Source organism: Pseudophryne corroboree, chromosome 7, assembly GCF_028390025.1.
Source record: "Pseudophryne corroboree isolate aPseCor3 chromosome 7, aPseCor3.hap2, whole genome shotgun sequence".
NCBI lineage: Eukaryota > Metazoa > Chordata > Amphibia > Anura > Myobatrachidae > Pseudophryne > Pseudophryne corroboree.
In genome coordinates, this window is record NC_086450.1 from 27,735,707 (window position 1) to 27,762,398 (window position 26,692).

The 26,692-nt window shown below is 49.7% G+C and overlaps 1 protein-coding gene across 1 annotated transcript in view; it reads left to right on the forward strand.

Annotated features, from left to right (window-relative positions):
• Nucleotides 1-26,692, forward strand: part of SCTR (secretin receptor) — a 109,210-nt gene that overhangs the window by 20,113 nt on the left and 62,405 nt on the right. Inside the window, exon 2 of the mRNA XM_063932229.1 lies at nucleotides 23,251-23,380. Within this exon, the coding sequence (XP_063788299.1) occupies nucleotides 23,251-23,380 (130 nt within the window). The remainder of the gene's footprint in view (nucleotides 1-23,250; nucleotides 23,381-26,692) is intronic.

Here is a 26,692-nt window from a genome sequence, read left to right on the forward strand (position 1 = left end):
GAGAGTGTTGATGTACACTGTGCTGGGGAGAGTGTTGATGTACACAGCGCTGGGGAGAGAGAGTGTTGATGTACACAGTGCTGGGGGAGAGAGTGTTGATGTACACAGCACTGGGGAGAGAGAGTGTTGATGTACACAGCGCTGGGGAGAGAGAGTGTTGATGTACACAGCGCTGGGGAGAGAGAGTGATGATGTACACAGTGCTGGGTAGAGAGAGTGTTGATGTACACAGCGCTGGGGAGAGAGAGTGATGATGTACACAGTGCTGGGTAGAGAGAGTGTTGATGTACACAGTACTGGGGAGAGAGAGTGTTGATGTACACAGTCCTGGGGGAGAGAGAGTGTTGATGTACACAGCGCTGGGGAGAGAGAGTGTTGATGTACACAGCACTGGGGAGAGAGAGTGTTGATGTACACAGCGCTGGGGGGGGAGAGAGTCTTGATGTACACAGTGCTGGGGGAGAGAGAGTGTTGATGTATACAGCTGGGGAGAGAGAGTGTTGATGTACACAGTACTGGGGAGAGAGAGTGTTGATGTACACAGCTGGGGAGAGAGAGTGTTGATGTACACAGCACTGGGGAGAGACAGTATTGATGTACATAATGCTGGGGAGAGAGAGTGTTGATGTACACAGCTCTGGGGAGAGAGTGTTGATGTACACAGCGCTGTGGAGAGAGAGTGTTGATGTACACAGCGCTGGGGAGAGAGAGTGTTGATGTACACAGCTGGGGAGAGAGAGTGTTGATGTACACAGCGCTGGAGTGAGAGAGTGTTGATGTACACAGTGCTGGGGTAGAGACAGTGTTGATGTACACAGTGCTGGGGAGAGAGTGTTGATGTACACAGTACTGGGGAGAGAGAGTGTTGATGTACACAGCTGGGGAGAGAGTGTTGATGTACACAGCGCTGTGGGAGAGAGAGTGTTGATGTACACAGTGCTGGGGAGAGAGAGTGATGATGTACACAGCGCTGGGTAGAGAGAGTGATGATGTACACAGTGCTGGGGAGAGAGAGTGTTGATGTACACAGCGCTGGGGAGAGAGAGTGATGATGTACACAGCGCTGGGTAGAGAGAGTGTTGATGTACACAGTGCTGGGGGAGAGAGAGAGTGTTGATTTACACAGCGCTGGGGAGAGAGAGTGTTGATGTACACAGAGCTGGGGAGAGAGAGTGTTGATGTACACAGCGCTGGGGAGAGATAGTGTTGATGTACACAGCACTGGGGAGAGAGAGTGATGATGTATACAGCGCTGGGGAGACAGTGTTGATGTACACAGTGCTGGTGGAGAGTAATGATGTACACAGTGCTGGGGGAGAGAGAGTGATGATGTACACAGTGCTGGGGGAGAGAGAGTGTTGATGTACACAGTGCTGGAGAAAGAGAGTGTTGATGTACACAGCGCTGGGGAGAGAGAGTGTTGATGTACACAGCACTGGGGAGAGAAAGTGTTGATGTACACAGCACTGGGGAGAGAGAGTGTTGATGTACACAGTGCTGGGGGAGAGAGTGTTGATGTACACAGTGCTGGGGGAGAGAGTGTTGATGTACACAGTGCTGGGGAGAGAAAGTGTTGATGTACACAGCACTGGGGAGAGAGAGAGTGTTGATGTACACAGTGCTGGGGGAGAGAGTGTTGATGTACACAGTGCTGGGGGAGAGAGAGTGTTGATGTACACAGCGCTGGGGAGAGAGAGTGTTGATGTACACAGTGCTGGGGGATAGAGAGTGTTGATGTACACAGCGCTGGGGAGAGAGAGTGTTGATGTACACAGCACTGGGGAAAGAGAGTGATGATGTATACAGCGCTGGGGAGACAGTGTTGATGTACACAGTGCTGGTGGAGAGTAATGATGTACACATCACTGGGGATAGAGAGTGTTGATGTACACAGTGCTGGGGGAGAGAGTGTTGATGTACACAGCACTGGGGAGAGAGAGAGTGTTGATGTACACAGTGCTGGGGGAGAGAGTGTTGATGTACACAGTGCTGAGGGAGAGAGAGTGTTGATGTACACAGTACTGGGGAGAGAGAGTGTTGATGTACACAGTGCTGGGGGAGAGAGTGTTGATGTACACAGTGCTGGGGGAGAAGTGTTGATGTACACAGTACTGGGGAGAGAGAGTGTTGATGTACACAGTGCTGGGGAGAGAGAGTGTTGATGTACACAGTGCTGGGGGAGAGAGATTGATGATGTACACAGTGCTGGGGAGAGAGAGTGTTGATGTACACTGTGCTGGGGAGAGTGTTGATGTACACAGCGCTGGGGAGAGAGAGTGTTGATGTACACAGTGCTGGGGTAGAGAGTGTTGATGTACACAGCGCTGGGGAGAGAGAGTGTTGATGTACACAGCGCTGGGGAGAGAGAGTGATGATGTACACAGTGCTGGGGGAGAGAGATTGATGATGTACACAGTGCTGGGGAGAGAGAGTGTTGATGTACACTGTGCTGGGGAGAGTGTTGATGTACACAGCGCTGGGGAGAGAGAGTGTTGATGTACACAGTGCTGGGGGAGAGAGTGTTGATGTACACAGCGCTGGGGAGAGAGAGAGTGTTGATGTACACAGCGCTGGGGAGAGAGAGTGATGATGTACACAGCGCTGGGGAGAGAGAGTGTTGATGTACACAGAGCTGGGGAGAGAGAGTGTTGATGTACACAGCGCTGGGGAGAGAGAGTGTTGATGTACACAGCACTGGGGAAAGAGAATGGTGATGTATACAGCGCTGGGGAGACAGTGTTGATGTACACAGTGCTGGTGGAGAGTAATGATGTACACAGTGCTGGGGGAGAGAGAGTGATGATGTACAAAGTGCTGGGGGAGAGAGAGTGTTGATGTACACAGTGCTGGAGAGAGAGAGTGTTGATGTACACAGCGCTGGGGAGAGAGAGTGTTTATGTACACAGCGCTGGGGAGAGAAAGTGTTGATGTACACAGCACTGGGGAGAGAGAGTGTTGATGTACACAGTGCTGGGGGAGAGAGTGTTGATGTACACAGTGCTGGGGGAGAGAGTGTTGATGTACACAGTGCTGGGGAGAGAGATTGTTGATGTACACAGCACTGGGGAGAGAGAGAGTGTTGATGTACACAGTGCTGGGGGAGAGAGTGTTGATGTACACAGTGCTGGGGGAGAGAGAGTGTTGATGTACACAGTGCTGGGGAGAGAGAGTGTTGATGTACACAGTGCTGGGGGAAAGAGAGTGTTGATGTACACAGCGCTGGGGAGAGAGAGTGTTGATGTACACAGAGCTGGGGAGAGAGAGTGTTGATGTACACAGCGCTGGGGAGAGAGAGTGTTGATGTACACAGCACTGGGGAGAGAGAGTGATGATGTATACAGCGCTGGGGAGACAGTGTTGATGTACACAGTGCTGGTGGAGAGTAATGATGTACACAGCACTGGGGAGAGAGAGTGTTGATGTACACAGTGCTGGGGGAGAGAGTGTTGATGTACACAGTGCTGGGGGAGAGAGTGTTGATGTACACAGCACTGGGGAGAGATAGAGTGTTGATGTACACAGTGCTGGGGGAGAGAGTGTTGATGTACACAGCACTGGGGAGAGAGAGAGTGTTGATGTACACAGTGCTGGGGGAGAGAGTGTTGATGTACACAGTGCTGGGGGAGAGAGTGTTGATGTACACAGTGCTGGGGAGAGAGAGTGTTGATGTACACAGCACTGGGGAGAGAGAGAGAGTGTTGATGTACACAGTGCTGGGGGAGAGAGTGTTGATGTACACAGTGCTGGGGGAGAGAGAGTGTTGATGTACACAGCGCTGGGGAGAGAGAGTGTTGATGTACACAGTGCTGGGGGAGAGAGAGTGTTGATGTACACAGCGCTGGGGAGAGAGAGTGTTGATGTACACAGAGCTGGGGAGAGAGAGTGTTGATGTACACAGCGCTGGGGAGAGAGAGTGTTGATGTACACAGCACTGGGGAGAGAGAGTGATGATGTATACAGCGCTGGGGAGACAGTGTTGATGTACACAGTGCTGGTGGAGAGTAATGATGTACACAGCACTGGGGAGAGAGAGTGTTGATGTACACAGTGCTGGGGGAGAGAGTGTTGATGTACACAGTGCTGGGGGAGAGAGTGTTGATGTACACAGTGCTGGGGAGAGAGAGTGTTGATGTACACAGTCCTGGGGAGAGAGAGTGTTGATGTACACAGTGCTGGGGGAGAGAGTGTTGATGTACACAGTGCTGGGGGAGAGAGTGTTGATGTACACAGTGCTGGGGAGAGAGAGTGTTGATGTACACAGCGCTGGGGAGAGAGATTGATGATGTACACAGTGCTGGGGAGAGAGAGTGTTGATGTACACTGTGCTGGGGAGAGTGTTGATGTACACAGCGCTGGGGAGAGAGAGTGTTGATGTACACAGTGCTGGGGGAGAGAGTGTTGATGTACACAGTGCTGGGGGAGAGAGTGTTGATGTACACAGCGCTGGGGAGAGAGAGTGTTGATGTACACAGCGCTGGGGAGAGAGAGTGTTGATGTACACAGCGCTGGGGATAGAGAGTGATGATGTACACAGTGCTGGGGAGAGAGAGTGTTGATGTACACAGCACTGGGGAGAGAGAGTGTTGATGTACACAGCGCTGGGGAGAGAAAGTGTTGATGTACACAGCACTGGGGAGAGAGAGTGTTGATGTACACAGTGCTGGGGGAGAGAGTGTTGATGTACACAGTGCTGGGGGAGAGAGTGTTGATGTACACAGTGCTGGGGAGAGAGAGTGTTGATGTACACAGCACTGGGGAGAGAGAGAGAGTGTTGATGTACACAGTGCTGGGGGAGAGAGTGTTGATGTACACAGCGCTGGGGAGAGAGAGTGTTGATGTACACAGCGCTGGGGAGAGAGAGTGTTGATGTACACAGCGCTGGGGAGAGAGAGTGATAATGTACACAGTGCTGGGTAGAGAGAGTGTTGATGTACACAGCGCTGGGGAGAGAGAGTGATGATGTACACAGTGCTGGGTAGAGAGAGTGTTGATGTACACAGTACTGGGGAGAGAGAGTGTTGATGTACACAGCGCTGGGGAGAGAGAGTGTTGATGTACACAGTCCTGGGGGAGAGAGAGTGTTGATGTACACAGCGCTGGGGAGAGAGAGTGTTGATGTACACAGCACTGGGGAGAGAGAGTGTTGATGTACACAGCGCTGGGGGGGGGGGAGTCTTGATGTACACAGTGCTGGGGGAGAGAGAGTGTTGATGTACACAGCTGGGGAGAGAGAGTGTTGATGTACACAGTACTGGGGAGAGACAGTATTGATGTACATAATGCTGGGGAGAGAGAGTGTTGATGTACACAGCGCTGGGGAGAGAGTGTTGATGTACACAGCGCTGTGGAGAGAGAGTGTTGATGTACACAGCGCTGGGGAGAGAGAGTGTTGATGTACACAACGGGGGAGAGAGAGTGTTGATGTACACAGCGCTGGAGAGAGAGTGTTGATGTACACAGTGCTGGGGTAGAGACAGTGTTGATGTACACAGTGCTGGGGAGAGAGTGTTGATGTACACAGTACTGGGGAGAGAGAGTGTTGATGTACACAGCTGGGGAGAGAGAGTGTTGATGTACACAGTGCTGGGGAGAGAGAGTGATGATGTACACAGCGCTGGGTAGAGAGAGTGATGATGTACACAGTGCTGGGGAGAGAGAGTGTTGATGTACACAGCACTGGGGAGAGAGAGTGTTGATGTACACAGCGCTGGGGAGAGAAAGTGTTGATGTACACAGCACTGGGGAGAGAGAGTGTTGATGTACACAGTGCTGGGGGAGAGAGTGTTGATGTACACAGTGCTGGGGGAGAGAGTGTTGATGTACACAGTGCTGGGGAGAGAGAGTGTTGATGTACACAGCACTGGGGAGAGAGAGAGAGTGTTGATGTACACAGTGCTGGGGGAGAGAGTGTTGATGTACACAGCGCTGGGGAGAGAGAGTGTTGATGTACACAGCGCTGGGGAGAGAGAGTGTTGATGTACACAGCGCTGGGGAGAGAGAGTGATAATGTACACAGTGCTGGGTAGAGAGAGTGTTGATGTACACAGCGCTGGGGAGAGAGAGTGATGATGTACACAGTGCTGGGTAGAGAGAGTGTTGATGTACACAGTACTGGGGAGAGAGAGTGTTGATGTACACAGCGCTGGGGAGAGAGAGTGTTGATGTACACAGTCCTGGGGGAGAGAGAGTGTTGATGTACACAGCGCTGGGGAGAGAGAGTGTTGATGTACACAGCACTGGGGAGAGAGAGTGTTGATGTACACAGCGCTGGGGGGGAGAGAGTCTTGATGTACACAGTGCTGGGGGAGAGAGAGTGTTGATGTACACAGCTGGGGAGAGAGAGTGTTGATGTACACAGTACTGGGGAGAGAGAGTGTTGATGTACACAGCTGGGGAGAGAGAGTGTTGATGTACACAGCACTGGGAAGAGACAGTATTGATGTACATAATGCTGGGGAGAGAGAGAGTGTTGATGTACACAGCGCTGGGGAGAGAGTGTTGATGTACACAGCGCTGTGGAGAGAGAGTGTTGATGTACACAGCGCTGGGGAGAGAGAGTGTTGATGTACACAGCGGGGGAGAGAGAGTGTTGATGTACACAGCGCTGGAGAGAGAGTGTTGATGTACACAGTGCTGGGGTAGAGACAGTGTTGATGTACACAGTGCTGGGGAGAGAGTGTTGATGTGCACAGTACTGGGGAGAGAGAGTGTTGATGTACACAGCTGGGGAGAGAGAGTGTTGATGTACACAGTGCTGGGGAGAGAGAGTGATGATGTACACAGCGCTGGGTAGAGAGAGTGATGATGTACACAGTGCTGGGGAGAGAGAGTGTTGATGTACACAGCACTGGGGAGAGAGAGTGTTGATGTACACAGCGCTGGGGAGAGAAAGTGTTGATGTACACAGCACTGGGGAGAGAGAGTGTTGATGTACACAGTGCTGGGGGAGAGAGTGTTGATGTACACAGTGCTGGGGAGAGAGAGTGTTGATGTACACAGCACTGGGGAGAGAGAGAGAGTGTTGATGTACACAGTGCTGGGGGAGAGAGTGTTGATGTACACAGTGCTGGGGAGAGAGAGTGTTGATGTACACAGCGCTGGGGAGAGAGAGTGTTGATGTACACAGTGCTGGGGGAGAGAGAGTGTTGATGTACACAGCGCTGGGGAGAGAGAGTGTTGATGTACACAGTGCTGGGGGAGAGAGAGTGTTGATGTACACAGCGCTGTGGAGAGAGAGTGTTGATGTACACAGAGCTGGGGAGAGAGAGTGTTGATGTACACAGCGCTGGGGAGAGAGAGTGTTGATGTACACAGCACTGGGGAGAGAGAGTGATGATGTATACAGCGCTGGGGAGACAGTGTTGATGTACACAGTGCTGGTGGAGAGTAATGATGTACACAGCACTGGGGAGAGAGAGTGTTGATGTACACAGTGCTGGGGGAGAGAGTGTTGATGTACACAGTGCTGGGGGAGAGAGTGTTGATGTACACAGTGCTGGGGGAGAGAGTGTTGATGTACACAGTGCTGGGGAGAGAGAGTGTTGATGTACACAGTGCTGGGGAGAGAGAGTGTTGATGTACACAGTGCTGGGGGAGAGAGTGTTGATGTACACAGTGCTGGGGGAGAGAGTGTTGATGTACACAGTACTGGGGAGAGAGAGTGTTGATGTACACAGTGCTGGGGAGAGAGAGTGTTGATGTACACAGTGCTGGGGAGAGAGATTGATGATGTACACAGTGCTGGGGAGAGAGAGTGTTGATGTACACTGTGCTGGGGAGAGTGTTGATGTACACAGCACTGGGGAGAGAGAGTGTTGATGTACACAGTGCTGGGGGGAGAGAGTGTTGATGTACACAGCACTGGGGAGAGAGAGTTTTGATGTACACAGCGCTGGGGAGAGAGAGTGTTGATGTACACAGCGCTGGGGAGAGAGAGTGATGATGTACACAGTGCTGGGTAGAGAGAGTGTTGATGTACACAGCGCTGGGGAGAGAGAGTGATGATGTACACAGTGCTGGGTAGAGAGAGTGTTGATGTACACAGTACTGGGGAGAGAGAGTGTTGATGTACACAGCGCTGGGGAGAGAGAGTGTTGATGTACACAGTCCTGGGGGAGAGAGAGTGTTGATGTACACAGCGCTGGGGAGAGAGAGTGTTGATGTACACAGCACTGGGGAGAGAGAGTGTTGATGTACACAGCGCTGGGGGGGGGAGAGAGTCTTGATGTACACAGTGCTGGGGGAGAGAGAGTGTTGATGTACACAGTGCTGGGGGAGAGAGTGTTGATGTACACAGCGCTGGGGAGAGAGAGTGTTGATGTACACAGCGCTGGGGAGAGAGAGTGATGATGTACACAGTGCTGGGGGAGAGAGATTGATGATGTACACAGTGCTGGGGAGAGAGAGTGTTGATGTACACTGTGCTGGGGAGAGTGTTGATGTACACAGCGCTGGGGAGAGAGAGTGTTGATGTACACAGTGCTCGGGGAGAGAGTGTTGATGTACACAGCGCTGGGGAGAGAGAGAGTGTTGATGTACACAGCGCTGGGGAGAGAGAGTGATGATGTACACAGCGCTGGGGAGAGAGAGTGTTGATGTACACAGAGCTGGGGAGAGAGAGTGTTGATGTACACAGCGCTGGGGAGAGAGAGTGTTGATGTACACAGCACTGGGGAAAGAGAATGGTGATGTATACAGCGCTGGGGAGACAGTGTTGATGTACACAGTGCTGGGGAGAGAGAGTGTTGATGTACACAGTACTGGGGAGAGAGAGTGTTGATGTACACAGTGCTGGGGGAGAGAGTGTTGATGTACACAGTGCTGGGGGAGAGAGTGTTGATGTACACAGTACTGGGGAGAGAGAGTGTTGATGTACACAGTGCTGGGGAGAGAGAGTGTTGATGTACACAGTGCTGGGGAGAGAGATTGATGATGTACACAGTGCTGGGGAGAGAGAGTGTTGATGTACACTGTGCTGGGGAGAGTGTTGATGTACACAGCACTGGGGAGAGAGAGTGTTGATGTACACAGTGCTGGGGGGAGAGAGTGTTGATGTACACAGCGCTGGGGAGAGAGAGTTTTGATGTACACAGCGCTGGGGAGAGAGAGTGTTGATGTACACAGCGCTGGGGAGAGAGAGTGATGATGTACACAGTGCTGGGTAGAGAGAGTGTTGATGTACACAGCGCTGGGGAGAGAGAGTGATGATGTACACAGTGCTGGGTAGAGAGAGTGTTGATGTACACAGTACTGGGGAGAGAGAGTGTTGATGTACACAGCGCTGGGGAGAGAGAGTGTTGATGTACACAGTCCTGGGGGAGAGAGAGTGTTGATGTACACAGCGCTGGGGAGAGAGTGTTGATGTACACAGCACTGGGGAGAGAGAGTGTTGATGTACACAGCGCTGGGGGGGAGAGAGTCTTGATGTACACAGTGCTGGGGGAGAGAGAGTGTTGATGTACACAGTGCTGGGGGAGAGAGTGTTGATGTACACAGCGCTGGGGAGAGAGAGTGTTGATGTACACAGCGCTGGGGAGAGAGAGTGATGATGTACACAGTGCTGGGGGAGAGAGATTGATGATGTACACAGTGCTGGGGAGAGAGAGTGTTGATGTACACTGTGCTGGGGAGAGTGTTGATGTACACAGCGCTGGGGAGAGAGAGTGTTGATGTACACAGTGCTGGGGGAGAGAGTGTTGATGTACACAGCGCTGGGGAGAGAGAGAGTGTTGATGTACACAGCGCTGGGGAGAGAGAGTGATGATGTACACAGCGCTGGGGAGAGAGAGTGTTGATGTACACAGAGCTGGGGAGAGAGAGTGTTGATGTACACAGCGCTGGGGAGAGAGAGTGTTGATGTACACAGCACTGGGGAAAGAGAATGGTGATGTATACAGCGCTGGGGAGACAGTGTTGATGTACACAGTGCTGGTGGAGAGTAATGATGTACACAGTGCTGGGGGAGAGAGAGTGATGATGTACAAAGTGCTGGGGGAGAGAGAGTGTTGATGTACACAGTGCCGGAGAGAGAGAGTGTTGATGTACACAGCGCTGGGGAGAGAGAGTGTTGATGTACACAGCGCTGGGGAGAGAAAGTGTTGATGTACACAGCACTGGGGAGAGAGAGTGTTGATGTACACAGTGCTGGGGGAGAGAGTGTTGATGTACACAGTGCTGGGGGAGAGAGTGTTGATGTACACAGTGCTGGGGAGAGAGATTGTTGATGTACACAGCACTGGGGAGAGAGAGAGTGTTGATGTACACAGTGCTGGGTAGAGAGAGTGTTGATGTACACAGCGCTGGGGAGAGAGAGTGATGATGTACACAGTGCTGGGTAGAGAGAGTGTTGATGTACACAGTACTGGGGAGAGAGAGTGTTGATGTACACAGCGCTGGGGAGAGAGAGTGTTGATGTACACAGTCCTGGGGGAGAGAGAGTGTTGATGTACACAGCGCTGGGGAGAGAGAGTGTTGATGTACACAGCACTGGGGAGAGAGAGTGTTGATGTACACAGCGCTGGGGGGGGGAGAGAGTCTTGATGTACACAGTGCTGGGGGAGAGAGAGTGTTGATGTACACAGCTGGGGAGAGAGAGTGTTGATGTACCCAGCTGGGGAGAGAGAGTGTTGATGTACACAGCACTGGGGAGAGACAGTATTGATGTACATAATGCTGGGGAGAGAGAGTGTTGATGTACACAGCGCTGGGGAGAGAGTGTTGATGTACACTGCGCTGTGGAGAGAGAGTGTTGATGTACACAGCGCTGGGGAGAGAGAGTGTTGATGTACACAGCTGGGGAGAGAGAGTGTTGATGTACACAGCGCTGGAGAGAGAGAGTGTTGATGTACACAGTGCTGGGGTAGAGACAGTGTTGATGTACACAGTGCTGGGGAGAGAGTGTTGATGTACACAGCGCTGTGGGAGAGAGAGTGTTGATGTACACAGTGCTGGGGAGAGAGAGTGATGATGTACACAGCGCTGGGTAGAGAGAGTGATGATGTACACAGTGCTGGGGAGAGAGAGTGTTGATGTACACAGCGCTGGGGAGAGAGAGTGATGATGTACACAGCGCTGGGTAGAGAGAGTGTTGATGTACACAGTGCTGGGGGAGAGAGAGAGTGTTGATTTACACAGCGCTGGGGAGAGAGAGTGTTGATGTACACAGAGCTGGGGAGAGAGAGTGTTGATGTACACAGCGCTGGGGAGAGATAGTGTTGATGTACACAGCACTGGGGAGAGAGAGTGATGATGTATACAGCGCTGGGGAGACAGTGTTGATGTGCACAGTGCTGGTGGAGAGTAATGATGTACACAGTGCTGGGGGAGAGAGAGTGATGATGTACACAGTGCTGGGGGAGAGAGAGTGTTGATGTACACAGTGCTGGAGAAAGAGAGTGTTGATGTACACAGCGCTGGGGAGAGAGAGTGTTGATGTACACAGCGCTGGGGAGAGAAAGTGTTGATGTACACAGCACTGGGGAGAGAGAGTGTTGATGTACACAGTGCTGGGGGAGAGAGTGTTGATGTACACAGTGCTGGGGGAGAGAGTGTTGATGTACACAGTGCTGGGGAGAGAAAGTGTTGATGTACACAGCACTGGGGAGAGAGAGAGTGTTGATGTACACAGTGCTGGGGGAGAGAGTGTTGATGTACACAGTGCTGGGGGAGAGAGAGTGTTGATGTACACAGCGCTGGGGAGAGAGAGTGTTGATGTACACAGTGCTGGGGGAGAGAGAGTGTTGATGTACACAGCGCTGGGGAGAGAGAGTGTTGATGTACACAGCACTGGGGAGAGAGAGTGATGATGTATACAGCGCTGGGGAGACAGTGTTGATGTACACAGTGCTGGTGGAGAGTAATGATGTACACATCACTGGGGAGAGAGAGTGTTGATGTACACAGTGCTGGGGGAGAGAGTGTTGATGTACACAGCACTGGGGAGAGAGAGAGTGTTGATGTACACAGTGCTGGGGGAGAGAGTGTTGATGTACACAGTGCTGGGGGAGAGAGAGTGTTGATGTACACAGTACTAGGGAGAGAGAGTGTTGATGTACACAGTGCTGGGGGAGAGAGTGTTGATGTACACAGTGCTGGGGGAGAGAGTGTTGATGTACACAGTATTGGGGAGAGAGAGTGTTGATGTACACAGTGCTGGGGAGAGAGAGTGTTGATGTACACAGTGCTGGGGGAGAGAGATTGATGATGTACACAGTGCTGGGGAGAGAGAGTGTTGATGTACACTGTGCTGGGGAGAGTGTTGATGTACACAGCGCTGGGGAGAGAGAGTGTTGATGTACACAGTGCTGGGGGAGAGAGTGTTGATGTACACAGCGCTGGGGAGAGAGAGTGTTGATGTACACAGCGCTGGGGAGAGAGAGTGATGATGTACACAGTGCTGGGGGAGAGAGATTGATGATGTACACAGTGCTGGGGAGAGAGAGTGTTGATGTACACTGTGCTGGGGAGAGTGTTGATGTACACAGCGCTGGGGAGAGAGAGTGTTGATGTACACAGTGCTGGGGGAGAGAGTGTTGATGTACACAGCGCTGGGGAGAGAGAGTGTTGATGTACACAGCGCTGGGGAGAGAGAGTGATGATGTACACAGCGCTGGGGAGAGAGAGTGTTGATGTACACAGAGCTGGGGAGAGAGAGTGTTGATGTACACAGCGCTGGGGAGAGAGAGTGTTGATGTACACAGCACTGGGGAAAGAGAATGATGATGTATACAGCGCTGGGGAGACAGTGTTGATGTACACAGTGCTGGTGGAGAGTAATGATGTACACAGTGCTGGGGGAGAGAGAGTGATGATGTACACAGTGCTGGGGGAGAGAGAGTGTTGATGTACACAGTGCTGGAGAAAGAGAGTGTTGATGTACACAGCGCTGGGGAGAGAGAGTGTTGATGTACACAGCGCTGGGGAGAGAAAGTGTTGATGTACACAGCACTGGGGAGAGAGAGTGTTGATGTACACAGTGCTGGGGGAGAGAGTGTTGATGTACACAGTGCTGGGGGAGAGAGTGTTGATGTACACAGTGCTGGGGAGAGAAAGTGTTGATGTACACAGCACTGGGGAGAGAGAGAGTGTTGATGTACACAGTGCTGGGGGAGAGAGTGTTGATGTACACAGTGCTGGGGGAGAGAGAGTGTTGATGTACACAGCGCTGGGGAGAGAGAGTGTTGATGTACACAGTGCTGGGGGAGAGAGAGTGTTGATGTACACAGCGCTGGGGAGAGAGAGTGTTGATGTACACAGCACTGGGGAGAGAGAGTGATGATGTATACAGCGCTGGGGAGACAGTGTTGATGTACACAGTGCTGGTGGAGAGTAATGATGTACACATCACTGGGGAGAGAGAGTGTTGATGTACACAGTGCTGGGGGAGAGAGTGTTGATGTACACAGCACTGGGGAGAGAGAGAGTGTTGATGTACACAGTGCTGGGGGAGAGAGATTGATGATGTACACAGTGCTGGGGAGAGAGAGTGTTGATGTACACTGTGCTGGGGAGAGTGTTGATGTACACAGCGCTGGGGAGAGAGAGTGTTGATGTACACAGTGCTGGGGGAGAGAGTGTTGATGTACACAGCGCTGGGGGAGAGAGTGTTGATGTACACAGCACTGGGGAGAGAGAGAGAGTGTTGATGTACACAGTGCTGGGGGAGAGAGTGTTGATGTACACAGTGCTGGGGGAGAGAGAGTGTTGATGTACACAGTACTGGGGAGAGAGTGTTGATGTACACAGTGCTGGGGGAGAGAGTGTTGATGTACACAGTACTGGGGAGAGAGAGTGTTGATGTACACAGTGCTGGGGAGAGAGAGTGTTGATGTACACAGTGCTGGGGGAGAGAGATTGATGATGTACACAGTGCTGGGGAGAGAGAGTGTTGATGTACACTGTGCTGGGGAGAGTGTTGATGTACACAGCGCTGGGGAGAGAGAGTGTTGATGTACACAGTGCTGGGGGAGAGAGTGTTGATGTACACAGCGCTGGGGAGAGAGAGTGTTGATGTACACAGCGCTGGGGAGAGAGAGTGATGATGTACACAGTGCTGGGGGAGAGAGATTGATGATGTACACAGTGCTGGGGAGAGAGAGTGTTGATGTACACTGTGCTGGGGAGAGTGTTGATGTACACAGCGCTGGGGAGACAGAGTGTTGATGTACACAGTGCTGGGGGAGAGAGTGTTGATGTACACAGCGCTGGGGAGAGTGTTGATGTACACAGCGCTGGGGAGAGAGAGTGATGATGTACACAGCGCTGGGGAGAGAGAGTGTTGATGTACACAGAGCTGGGGAGAGAGAGTGTTGATGTACACAGCGCTGGGGAGAGAGAGTGTTGATGTACACAGCACTGGGGAAAGAGAATGATGATGTATACAGCGCTGGGGAGACAATGTTGATGTACACAGTGCTGGTGGAGAGTAATGATGTACACAGTGCTGGGGAGAGAGAGTGTTGATGTACACAGTGCTGGGGGAGAGAGTGTTGATGTACACAGCACTGGGGAGAGAGAGAGTGTTGATGTACACAGTGCTGGGGGAGAGAGAGTGATGATGTACAAAGTGCTGGGGGAGAGAGAGTGTTGATGTACACAGTGCTGGAGAGAGAGTGTTGATGTACACAGCGCTGGGGAGAGAGAGTGTTTATGTACACAGCGCTGGGGAGAGAAAGTGTTGATGTACACAGCACTGGGGAGAGAGAGTGTTGATGTACACAGTGCTGGGGGAGAGAGTGTTGATGTACACAGTGCTGGGGGAGAGAGTGTTGATGTACACAGTGCTGGGGAGAGAGATTGTTGATGTACACAGCACTGGGGAGAGAGAGAGTGTTGATGTACACAGTGCTGGGGGAGAGAGTGTTGATGTACACAGTGCTGGGGGAGAGAGAGTGTTGATGTACACAGTGCTGGGGAGAGAGAGTGTTGATGTACACAGTGCTTGGGGAGAGAGAGTGTTGATGTACACAGCGCTGGGGAGAGAGAGTGTTGATGTACACAGAGCTGGGGAGAGAGAGTGTTGATGTACACAGCGCTGGGGAGAGAGAGTGTTGATGTACACAGCACTGGGGAGAGAGAGTGATGATGTATACAGCGCTGGGGAGACAGTGTTGATGTACACAGTGCTGGTGGAGAGTAATGATGTACACAGCACTGGGGAGAGAGAGTGTTGATGTACACAGTGCTGGGGGAGAGAGTGTTGATGTACACATTGCTGGGGGAGAGAGTGTTGATGTACACAGCACTGGGGAGAGATAGAGTGTTGATGTACACAGTGCTGGGGGAGAGAGTGTTGATGTACACAGCACTGGGGAGAGAGAGAGTGTTGATGTACACAGTGCTGGGGGAGAGAGTGTTGATGTACACAGTGCTGGGGGAGAGAGTGTTGATGTACACAGTGCTGGGGAGAGAGAGTGTTGATGTACACAGCACTGGGGAGAGATAGAGTGTTGATGTACACAGTGCTGGGGGAGAGAGTGTTGATGTACACAGCACTGGGGAGAGAGAGAGTGTTGATGTACACAGTGCTGGGGGAGAGAGTGTTGATGTACACAGTGCTGGGGGAGAGAGAGTGTTGATGTACACAGTACTGGGGAGAGAGAGTGTTGATGTACACAGTGCTGGGGGAGAGAGAGTGTTGATGTACACAGTGCTGGGGGAGAGAGTGTTGATGTACACAGTACTGGGGAGAGAGAGTGTTGATGTACACAGTGCTGGGGAGAGAGAGTGTTGATGTACACAGTGCTGGGGAGAGAGATTGATGATGTACACAGTGCTGGGGAGAGAGAGTGTTGATGTACACTGTGCTGGGGAGAGTGTTGATGTACACAGCGCTGGGGAGAGAGAGTGTTGATGTACACAGTGCTGGGGGAGAGAGTGTTGATGTACACAGCGCTGGGGAGAGAGAGTGTTGATGTACACAGCGCTGGGGAGAGAGAGTGATGATGTACACAGTGCTGGGTAGAGAGAGTGTTGATGTACACAGCGCTGGGGAGAGAGAGTGATGATGTACACAGTGCTGGGTAGAGAGAGTGTTGATGTACACAGTACTGGGGAGAGAGAGTGATTATGTACACAGCGCTGGGGAGAGAGAGTGATGATGTACACAGTGCTGGGTAGAGAGAGTGTTGATGTACACAGCACTGGGGAGAGAGAGTGATGATGTACACAGTGCTGGGTAGAGAGAGTGTTGATGTACACAGTACTGGGGAGAGAGAGTGTTGATGTACACAGTACTGGGGAGAGAGAGTGATGATGTACACAGTGCTGGGTAGAGAGAGTGTTGATGTACACAGTGCTGGGTAGAGAGAGTGTTGATGTACACAGTACTGGGGAGAGAGAGTGATGATGTACACAGTGCTGGGTAGAGAATGTGTTGATGTACACAGTGCTGGGGAGAGAGAGTGTTGATGTACACAGTGCTGGGGAGAGAGAGTGTTGATGTACACAGCGCTGGGGAGAGAGAGTGTTGATGTACACAGCGCTGGGGAGAGAGAGTGATGATGTACACAGTACTGGGGAGAGAGAGTGATGATGGCCCTCATTCCGAGTTGATCGCTCGCAAGGCGATTTTAGCAGAGTTACACACGCTAAGCCGCCGCCTACTGGGAGTGAATCTTAGCTTCTTAAAATTGCGACCGATGTATTCGCAATATTGCGATTACAAACTACTTAGCAGTTTCAGAGTAGCTTCAGACTTACTCGGCATCTGCGATCAGTTCAGTGCTTGTCGTTCCTGGTTTGACGTCATAAACACACCCAGCGTTCGCCCAGACACTCCTCCGTTTCTCCGGCCACTCCTGCGTTTTTTCCGGAAACGGTAGCGTTTTTAACCACACGCCCATGAAACGCCGTGTTTCCGCCCAGTAACACCCATTTCCTGTCAATCACATTACGATCGCCGGAGCGAAGAAAAAGCCGTGAGTAAAAATACTATCTTCATTGTTAAATTACTTGGCGCAGTCGCAGTGCGAATATTGCGCATGCGTACTAAGCGGAATTTCACTGCGATGCGATGAAATATACAGAGCGAACGACTCGGAATGAGGGCCGATGTACACAGTGCTGGGGAGAGAGAGTGATGATGTACACAGTGCTGGGTAGAGAGAGTGTTGATGTACACAGTGCTGGGTAGAGAGAGTGTTGATGTACACAGCGCTGGGGAGAGAGAGTGTTGATGTACACAGCGCTGGGGAGAGAGAGTGTTGATGTACACAGTGCTGGGGAGAGAGAGTGTTGATGTACACAGCGCTGGGGAGAGAGAGTGATGATGTACACAGGGCTGGGGAGAGAGAGTCTTGATGTACACAGCGCTGGGGAGAGAGAGTGTTGATGTACACAGTGCTGGGGAGAGAGAGTGATGATGTACACAGCGCTGGGGAGAGAGAGTCTTGATGTACACAGCGCTGGGGAGAGAGAGTGTTGATGTACACAGTGCTGGGGAGAGAGAGTGTTGATGTACACAGCGCTGGGGAGAGAGAGTGATGATGTACACAGTGCTGGGGAGAGAGAGTGTTGATGTACAGTACACAGTACTGGGGAGAGTGAGTGTTGATGTACACAGTACTGGGGAGAGAGAGTGTTGATGTACACAGCGCTGGGGAGTGAGTGCTGAGAGTGCATTGATGTAAAAGGACCTACGGTATATTGGGGGTAATTCGTGATCGTAGCAGCAAATTTGTTAGCAGTTGGGCAAAATCATGTGCACTGCAGGTGTGGCAGATGTAACATGTGCAGAGAGAGTTAGATTTGGGTGGGTTATATTGTTTCTGTGCAGGGTAAATACTGCTTTATTTATACACTGCTATTTAGATTTCAGTTTGAACACACCCCACCCAAATCTAATGCTCTCTGCACATGTTACATCTGCACCACCTGCACTGCACATGGGCCCTCATTCCGAGTTGATCGGTCGCAAGGCGAATTTAGCAGAGTTACACACGCTAAGCCGCCGCCTACTGGGAGTGAATCTTAGCTTCTTAAAATTGCGACCGATGTATTCGCAATAATGCGATTACTAACTACTTAGCAGTTTCAGAGTAGCTCCAGACTTACTCTGCCTGTGCGATCATTTCAGTGCTTGTCGTTCCTGGTTGACGTCACAAACACACCCAGCGTTCGCCCAGGCACTCCCACCGTTTCTCCGGCCACTCCTGCGTTTTTTCCGGAAACGGTAGCGTTTTCAGCCACACGCCCCAGAAACGCCGTGTTTCCGCCCAGTAACACCCATTTCCTGTCAATCACATTACGATCGCCGGAGCGAAGAAAAAGGCGTGAGTAAAAATACTTTCTTCATAGTAAAGTTACTTGGCGCAGTCGCAGTGCGAACATTGCGCATGCGTACTAAGCGGATTTTCACTGCGATGCGATGAAAAATACAGAGCGAACAACTCGGAATGAGGGCCATGGGCCCTCATTCCGAGTTGTTCGCTCGCTAGCTGCTTTTAGCAGCTTTGCACACGCTAAGCTGCCGCCTACTGGGAGTGTATCTTAGCATCTTAAAATTGCGAACGAAAGATTAGCAGAATTGCGAATAGACACTTCTTAGCAGTTTCTGAGTAGCTCCAGACTTACTCCTACACTGCGATCAGTTCAGTCAGTTTCGTTCTTGGTTTGACGTCACAAACACACCCAGCGTTCGCCCAGACACTCCCCCGTTTCTCCAGCCACTCCCGCGTTTTTCCCAGAAACGGTAGCGTTTTTTCACACACACCCATAAAACGGCCAGTTTCTGCCCAGAAACACCCACTTCCTGTCAATCACACTCCGATCACCAGAACGAAGAAATTTCTTCATAAAGCCGTGAGTAAAATACCAAACTTATTAGCAAATTTACTTGGCGCAGACGCACTGCGAACATTGCGCATGCGTATTAGCGACTAGTCGCTCCGTTGCGAAAAAATAATAACGAGCGAACAACTCGGAATGAGGGCCATGGTTTTGCCCAATTGCTAACAAATTTTCTGCTGCGATCAACTCTGAATTAGACCCATTGTATATGAGACAGAAACAGAAATCCCATCATAAGTGATATACATATTCCCATTATAGCATTATAATAGTTACAGATTTAAGAGGAAAATCAGTAAAACGATATGACACAGGCTTATAATCGCCTAATAACAAGGGAACTAAGAAAACATGCAATGCTACTAGTTGTGGCAGCTAAATGATCATCATGGAATAATGAGTCGCCGCGCTGACTACATCTAGAGAAGAGGTCAGATTATAACACTCCCAGAATCACAAATATACCTTATATTCCCTATTTAACCCTTTTTACCCGCAATGGCACATGAGCGCGCATTACCCGTGTTCGCGGTCTGAAAGGTGCAAGGGTTGAAATACTGGCTTGAGTGACCCGGTATTTCACTCCTAGTAGCGAGCAGGGTTGAATACATGTTCAACCCGTCTCGCTGTGCGGTTGAGCGGTAGCCAGGATGATGCAACCCGTTTCCCGTTCACTGTGTGTGTACGGGCGATGCTTGGAGATCATGTGATCACCAAGCGCCACCCCTGCTGCGTCACCGCTGAGGTCACCGACCTGGCAATATCCCGGGTTGCAGACATTCGGCGTCGGGGTTCCTGAGGCGGTCCGCACCCTGGAAGCTCCCGTGTCAGGATCCCGTGTGCGACCTGCCTCAGGCGGTGTGAAAGGGGTAGTAGAAGTTTCATACGTCTACCTTCACTCTGTGGTGAATGATACATCGCATAAGGATATGGAGTATTATTGTCCTGAGTGCTGGTTTCTGGTACTTGCTCTGGTTGTGCCACGGGTTTGTGCTTTTTGGGAGGAAGTAACGACATGTGTACATAACACTGGTATTCAGATCCCTCTAATGAACCCTCGTATTTGTGTATTTGGGTTGTATCTGCAAGATTCTCTCTCCGTCCATCTCCGGCTATACGTTAATAATCTCCTTACATTGTCTCGTGTCTGTATAGCTTGTACCTGGATGGGCCACGACCCTCCCTCCTCTGCAGCCTGGGTGACGTTAGTCTACATCACACTTTCTCATGAGCGCCAAATGTAATGTATGTACGCCAACCGTAAATGCTCCGTGAAATATGATAAGATCAGGGGACTCTAGAAGAATTCTCAATATATCCCTGATTCCAGTGCTTAAATAACATTGCGTTTCTGATTTATTAACCAACCTCTTGGCCCCAGCACACACCGGCCTGCCTCCATGTTTATGTACATATTGACTTGTTTCTATTAATATTGCCATGCAGGACTATTCTCTACTCTATATATATGCGATTTATCCTAATCTCAAATTCCTCACCCGAAATTGCATGTTGTAGCCTAACTTGTATAGTGATGGTTCTGTGCTGTATATTGTATTGAGTACAACTATGGGGGTCATTCCGAGTTGATCGCTCGCCAGCAGTTTTTAGCAGCCGTGCAAACGCTATGCCACCGCCCACTGGGAGTGTATTTTAGCTTAGCAGAATTGCGAACGGTTGTATCGCAGAGCGGCTACAAAAATTTTTAGTGTAGTTTCAGAGTAGCTCTAGACCTACTCAGTGTTTGCGTCCACTTCAGACTATTCAGTTCCGGATTTTACATCACAAACCCGCCCAGCGTTCACCCAGCCACGCCTGCGTTTTTCCTGGCACGCCTGCATTTTTCTGCACACTCCCTGAAAACGGTCAGTTGCCACCTAGAAACGCCCACTTCATGTCAATCACTCTGCGGCAAGCAGTGCGACTGAAATGCATCGCTAGACCCTGTGCAAAACTACATAATTCGTTGTGCCCGTACGTCAAGCGTGCGCATTGCGCCGCATACGCATGCGCAGAACTGCCTTTTTTTTAGCCTGATCGCTGCACTGCAAACAAATGCAGCTAGCAATCAACTTGGAATGACCCCCTATGCCAACATCTTTGCTCGGTGATCTCTCACATTAAATGCACATTTTTGTTTTTTTTGTCCGTTTTGCATATTTTTGTTTATACCTATGTGTGTTAACCAAGAAATAATAAAAATATACTTGATTTAAAACATAAAAGGATATGGAGCATCGTTACCGGTGTGATAGAAGTGGGATTACCTAAATATTTATTTCTTATTGTAGATGTAGGATTATATTTCTGTCAGTGGATATACATTAGGCACATACTATAGATATGGTGATAGGTTCCCACTCTTAAGGGCTCTACACACTGGGCGACACTTTTAGAAAAATATGAAAGATATCATTAAAAAAGGAACGATATATCATTGATATTGTTCAGTGTGGAGGCTCCGACAATGAATGATGCGCGTCCCCTACAATCCTGTGTTTGTACATAGTAGGAGTTTCCCAGCAGCGGGAGTGTCGTGTTGGAAGCATGAAAGGATGATTTATATGAACAGTGTGAAATGGGAAACCTTGGATATATTGGCCATTTGGCTGGTAGATGATGAAGTCCAAGTGCGGGACACTGGCTGTACTCTGACGTTTTTTAAAGGGGCAATCATTTACAAGGCTAAACCAGGCACTGGGCGTGATTGCCCATTTAAAAAACATCCGAGTTTGGCCAGCATCCCGCACGGCCCCCGAACTGGGACTTCATTACATCCCAGTCATTTTCTTTAAGTTCCTCTCTTAACACTTGTCTTTTCTCTTTAATGAGTTTTAGGGGTGCCCCATTAAGCTCTCTTCCCTTCTGTTCTCTTTCCAAGTGAATGAGTATAATTGGCTTAGTTTAGTTATCATGCCTCTCTGTCCCGTCATCCTTGTGCAAACAGCAGCTTCTGCAGGATTATCACTACATTAAGGACAATTGCTATTTACCAAGGCTAGAATGCAGAATGCATTGCAGATATCTCCTGCATTAAGTCAGAGCACACCACCATTCCCCATACACACCAAGGAGCCTATTTATCAAATCCAATTTATATAGTATCCCCCAAAGTATCGTTTCCAACCCATATTTAAGGCTATGAAAATGTCATTTGTTTAGTACTGACACCAGCTAAGGGCTGTCTGTTCCCACCTCCAATAATAGCACATATTCTAGCACCAATAATAAAAGTACTTTGCCCCCACATTGCTGTTACAGGTATGTGGGGTGACATTGGACCCCATCGCTGTCCCACGTGAGTATAAGAAAAAGATAGGAGTTTCAGCATATCAAGAAATAAATCAAGGCTGGATGAATACCCAATTTATGGGTATAAACTACACATGTTTCATGTCATTAGTATGCTCATCCGTAGCCAAATGGATTCTGAGTAAGAATGTTGTTCTTTTATTAACTATATTATTTTATGAATTGTGTTATTGTATAAACAATGTATTAACTGTGGGCGTTTTATTATATCAACCATTGGATTTCATGCATTAATTTGTATGAAGCAAATACAAAAGTTTATACCAGCAACCCTCCTATGCAATGCAGATGTGTTTAACTTTCTTTTTTATTAGTATATATATATATATATATATAGTGTGTGTGTGTGTGTGTGTGTGTGTGTGTGTGTGTGTGTGTGTATATATATGTGTGTGTGTGTGTGTGTGTGTGTGTGTGTGTGTGTGTGTGTGTGTGTGTGTGTGTGTGTGTGTGTATATAGTGCTTAACAGAAAATGATTGGCCATTCACATCAGTCCATGCTTAGGCACGCAAAGCATAATCCCCGGTAACCATCCCTCACAGCCACAATAACACATGAGCCCGGATGCTTATCTCAGATCCCATGTGTTATTGCATGAAAATGGGACATTTTTCTCCCCCCAAAAACCAAGCTTTAATTGGATTGCCCCATAATGACCATCGGTCAAAAATTGCGCTATCAGCCCTCTTTTTTTCAGGAGAAAAATTATCAGGGCTAATTGAATACCGGCCAAAGTACAGGAGAGGTCCATGCAAACATAGGGAATTGAACTCAAGACCTCAGTTGCACTCAAGACCTTAGTGCTGTGAGGCAGTAATGCTAGACATTGCACCAACCGTGCTGCCCATGTTTGTCACTGATCGTAATGTTATGGTGATTTGTGTATAACAGACCAGCTAGACTTACTTCTGTTTACTTCTTTGTTGACCATTTAAATGTTGCAACGTGCAATTGTGACCCCTGCTGGTTGTAGGAATGAACGAACGAACGACTATATCCAATGTACCTTAAAGACACAGCATGATGATAAATACAAATATTTACTGTAGATATTTGTGCTGTGACTTTATTATAATCGTGTCCTTTCTGTCCAATGTCTGGAAGCCACTTCTGTCTGACGTAGGACTGACCATTACCTGGGTCTCTCTCAGCTCTTCTCCCAGCAGCTCGGGGTCACCCAACTGTCCTGTGACTTGTCCAGTATAATGGAGAGAGAGCAGGAGCGATGCTTTGAGGTTCTGGACCAAACCAATGTATCTGTGGCCAGCTGGATGCCAGAAGGTGAGCCTTGGATCTGATGAGGAGAGCGCTAATACCAGGCTATTTACATACTGAAGCTTGACTATGTCATCCATATAATCCATTTTAAGGAGACGATTTACTAAAACAGACGATCAGTGTTGTTGCCCATAGCAACCAATTAGATGCTAGTTATCATTTTTCTGCTCCATTCTGGAAAATGATAGATGGAACCTGATAGGCTGTGTGGGCAAAACCATTACTTGTCTACTTTAGAAGCTTTAGTAAATATACCCCTATGGGGGATATGTACTAAGCAGTGATAAAAGTGGAGAAGTGAGCCAGTGAAGAAATTGCCCATGGCAACCAATCAGCTGATCTGTATACTTTTACAGTATGCAAATTATAAATGTTACTGCAAATCAATGCTGATTGGTTGCCTAATGCCAAGTTGCACTGCTGCTGCTCCATCCTCTCTCGCTACGGTTGCTCCCAGAATTCTATGTGCATCAACGTCATGCAGAGTGACATTGTCACACCCGGCGCCGGCATTCTGGGAGTCTGGGAACAGAAGCACTGAGTCATTGCTGCTGTGACGCACAGTTTGTAAATATGGTGTCAGGCGAGATCGGGCATTGTACAGCAGGGGCGTAGCTAAGATGATGCGATTCAGTACAAAACACCTGCTGGGTCCTCTGACTTTGCCCAGCTATGGGAGAGTTACCCACTCTTACGTTATGTAGGATGCGCAGTGATGTGGAATCTGTGATTGCTGATTGCTCAGGTCTGTATGCTGGGGTGTAGGATGTGCAGTGATGTGGAATCTGTGATTGCTGATTGATTAGGTCTGTGTGATGGGGTGTAGGATGCGCAGTGATGTGGAATCTGTGATTGCTGATTGCTCAGGTCTGTATGCTGGGGTGTAGGATGCGCAGTGATGTGGAATCTGTGATTGCTGATTGCTCTGGTCTGTATGCTGGGGTGTAGGATGTGCAGTGATGTGGAATCTGTGATTGCTGATTGATTAGGTCTGTGTGATGGGGTGTAGGATGCGCAGTGATGTGGAATCTGTGATTGCTGATTGATCAGGTCTGTGTGATGGGGTGTAGGATGCGCAGTGATGTGGAATCTGTGATTGCTGATTGATCAGGCCTGTGTGATGGGGTGTAGGATGCGCAGTGATGTGGAATCTGTGATTGCTGATTGATTAGGTCTGTGTGATGGGGTGTAGGATGAGCAGTGATGTGGAATCTGTGATTGCTGATTGATCAGGCCTGTGTGATGGGGTGTAGGATGCGCAGTGATGTGGAATCTGTGATTGCTGATTGATTAGGTCTGTGTGATGGGGTGTAGGATGCGCAGTGATGTGGAATCTGTGATTGCTGATTGATCAGGCCTGTGTTATGGGTGTAGGATGCGCAGTGATGTGGAATCTGTGATTGCTGATTGATCAGGTCTGTGTGATGGGGTGTAGGATGCGCATTGATGTGGAATCTGTGATTGCTGATTGCTCAGGTCTGTGTGATGGGGTGTAGGATGCGCAGTGATGTGGAACCTGTGATTGCTGATTGATCAGGTCTGTTTGATGGGGTGTAGGATGCGCAGTGATATGGAATCTGTGATTGCTGATTGATTAGGTCTGTGTGATGGGGTGTAGGATGTGCAGTGATGTGGAATCTGTGATTGCTGATTGATCAGGCCTGTGTGATGGGGTGTAGGATACGCAGTGATGTGGAATCTGTGATTGCTGATTGCTCAGGCCTGTGTGATGGGGTGTAGGATGTGCAGTGATGTGGAATCTGTGATTGCTGATTGATCAGGCCTGTGTTATGGGGTGTAGGATGCGCAGTGATGTGGAATCTGTGATTGCTGATTGCTCAGGCCTGTGTGATGGGGTGTAGGATGCGCAGTGATTTGGAATCTGTGATTGCTGATTGATTAGGCCTGTTTGATGGGGTGTAGGATGTGCAGTGATGTGGAATCTGTGATTGCTGATTGATTAGGTCTGTGTGATGGGGTGTAGGCTGCGCAGTGACGTGGAATCTGTGATTGCTGATTGATCAGGCCTGTGTTATGGGGTGTAGGATGCGCAGTGATGTGGAATCTGTGATTGCTGATTGCTCAGGCCTGTGTGATGGGGTGTAGGATGCGCAGTGATGTGGAATCTGTGATTGCTGATTGATCAGGCCTGTGTGATGGGGTGTATGATGAGCAGTGATGTGGAATCTGTGATTGCTGATTGCTCAGGTCTGTATGCTGGGGTGTAGGATGTGCAGTGATGTGGAATCTGTGATTGCTGATTGATCAGGTCTGTGTGATGGGGTGTAGGATGTGCAGTGATGTGGAATCTGTTATTGCTGATTGATTAGGTCTGTGTGATGGGGTGTAGGCTGCGCAGTGATGTGGAATCTGTGATTGCTGATTGATTAGGTCTGTGTGATGGGGTGTAGGATGTGCAGTGATGTGGAATCTGTGATTGCTGATTGATTAGGTCTGTGTGATGGGGTGTAGGAAGAGCAGTGATGTGGAATCTGTGATTGCTGATTGATTAGGTCTGTGTGATGGGGTGTAGGATGAGCAGTGATGTGGAATCTGTGATTGCTGATTGATCAGGTCTGTGTGATGGGGTGTAGGATGAGCAGTGATGTGGAATCTGTGATTGCTGATTGATCAGGTCTGTGTGATGGGGTGTAGGCTGCGCAGTGATGTGGAATCTGTGATTGCTGATTGATCAGGCCTGTGTTATGGGGTGTAGGATGCGCAGTGATGTGGAATCTGTGATTGCTGATTGCTCAGGTCTGTGTGATGGGGTGTAGGATGTGCAGTGATGTGGAATCTGTGATTGCTGATTGATTAGGTCTGTGTGATGGGGTGTAGGATGTGCAGTGATGTGGAATCTGTGATTGCTGATTGATTAGGTCTGTATGCTGGGGTGTAGGATGTGCAGTGATGTGGAATCTGTGATTGCTGATTGATCAGGTCTGTGTGATGGGGTGTAGGATGTGCAGTGATGTGGAATCTGTGATTGCTGATTGATTAGGTCTGTGTGATGGGGTGTAGGATGCGCAGTGACGTGGAATCTGTGATTGCTGATTGATTAGGTCTGTGTGATGGGGTGTAGGAAGAGCAGTGATGTGGAATCTGTGATTGCTGATTGATTAGGTCTGTGTGATGGGGTGTAGGATGAGCAGTGATGTGGAATCTGTGATTGCTGATTGATCAGGTCTGTGTGATGGGGTGTAGGCTGCGCAGTGATGTGGAATCTGTGATTGCTGATTGATCAGGCCTGTGTTATGGGGTGTAGGATGCGCAGTGATGTGGAATCTGTGATTGCTGATTGCTCAGGTCTGTATG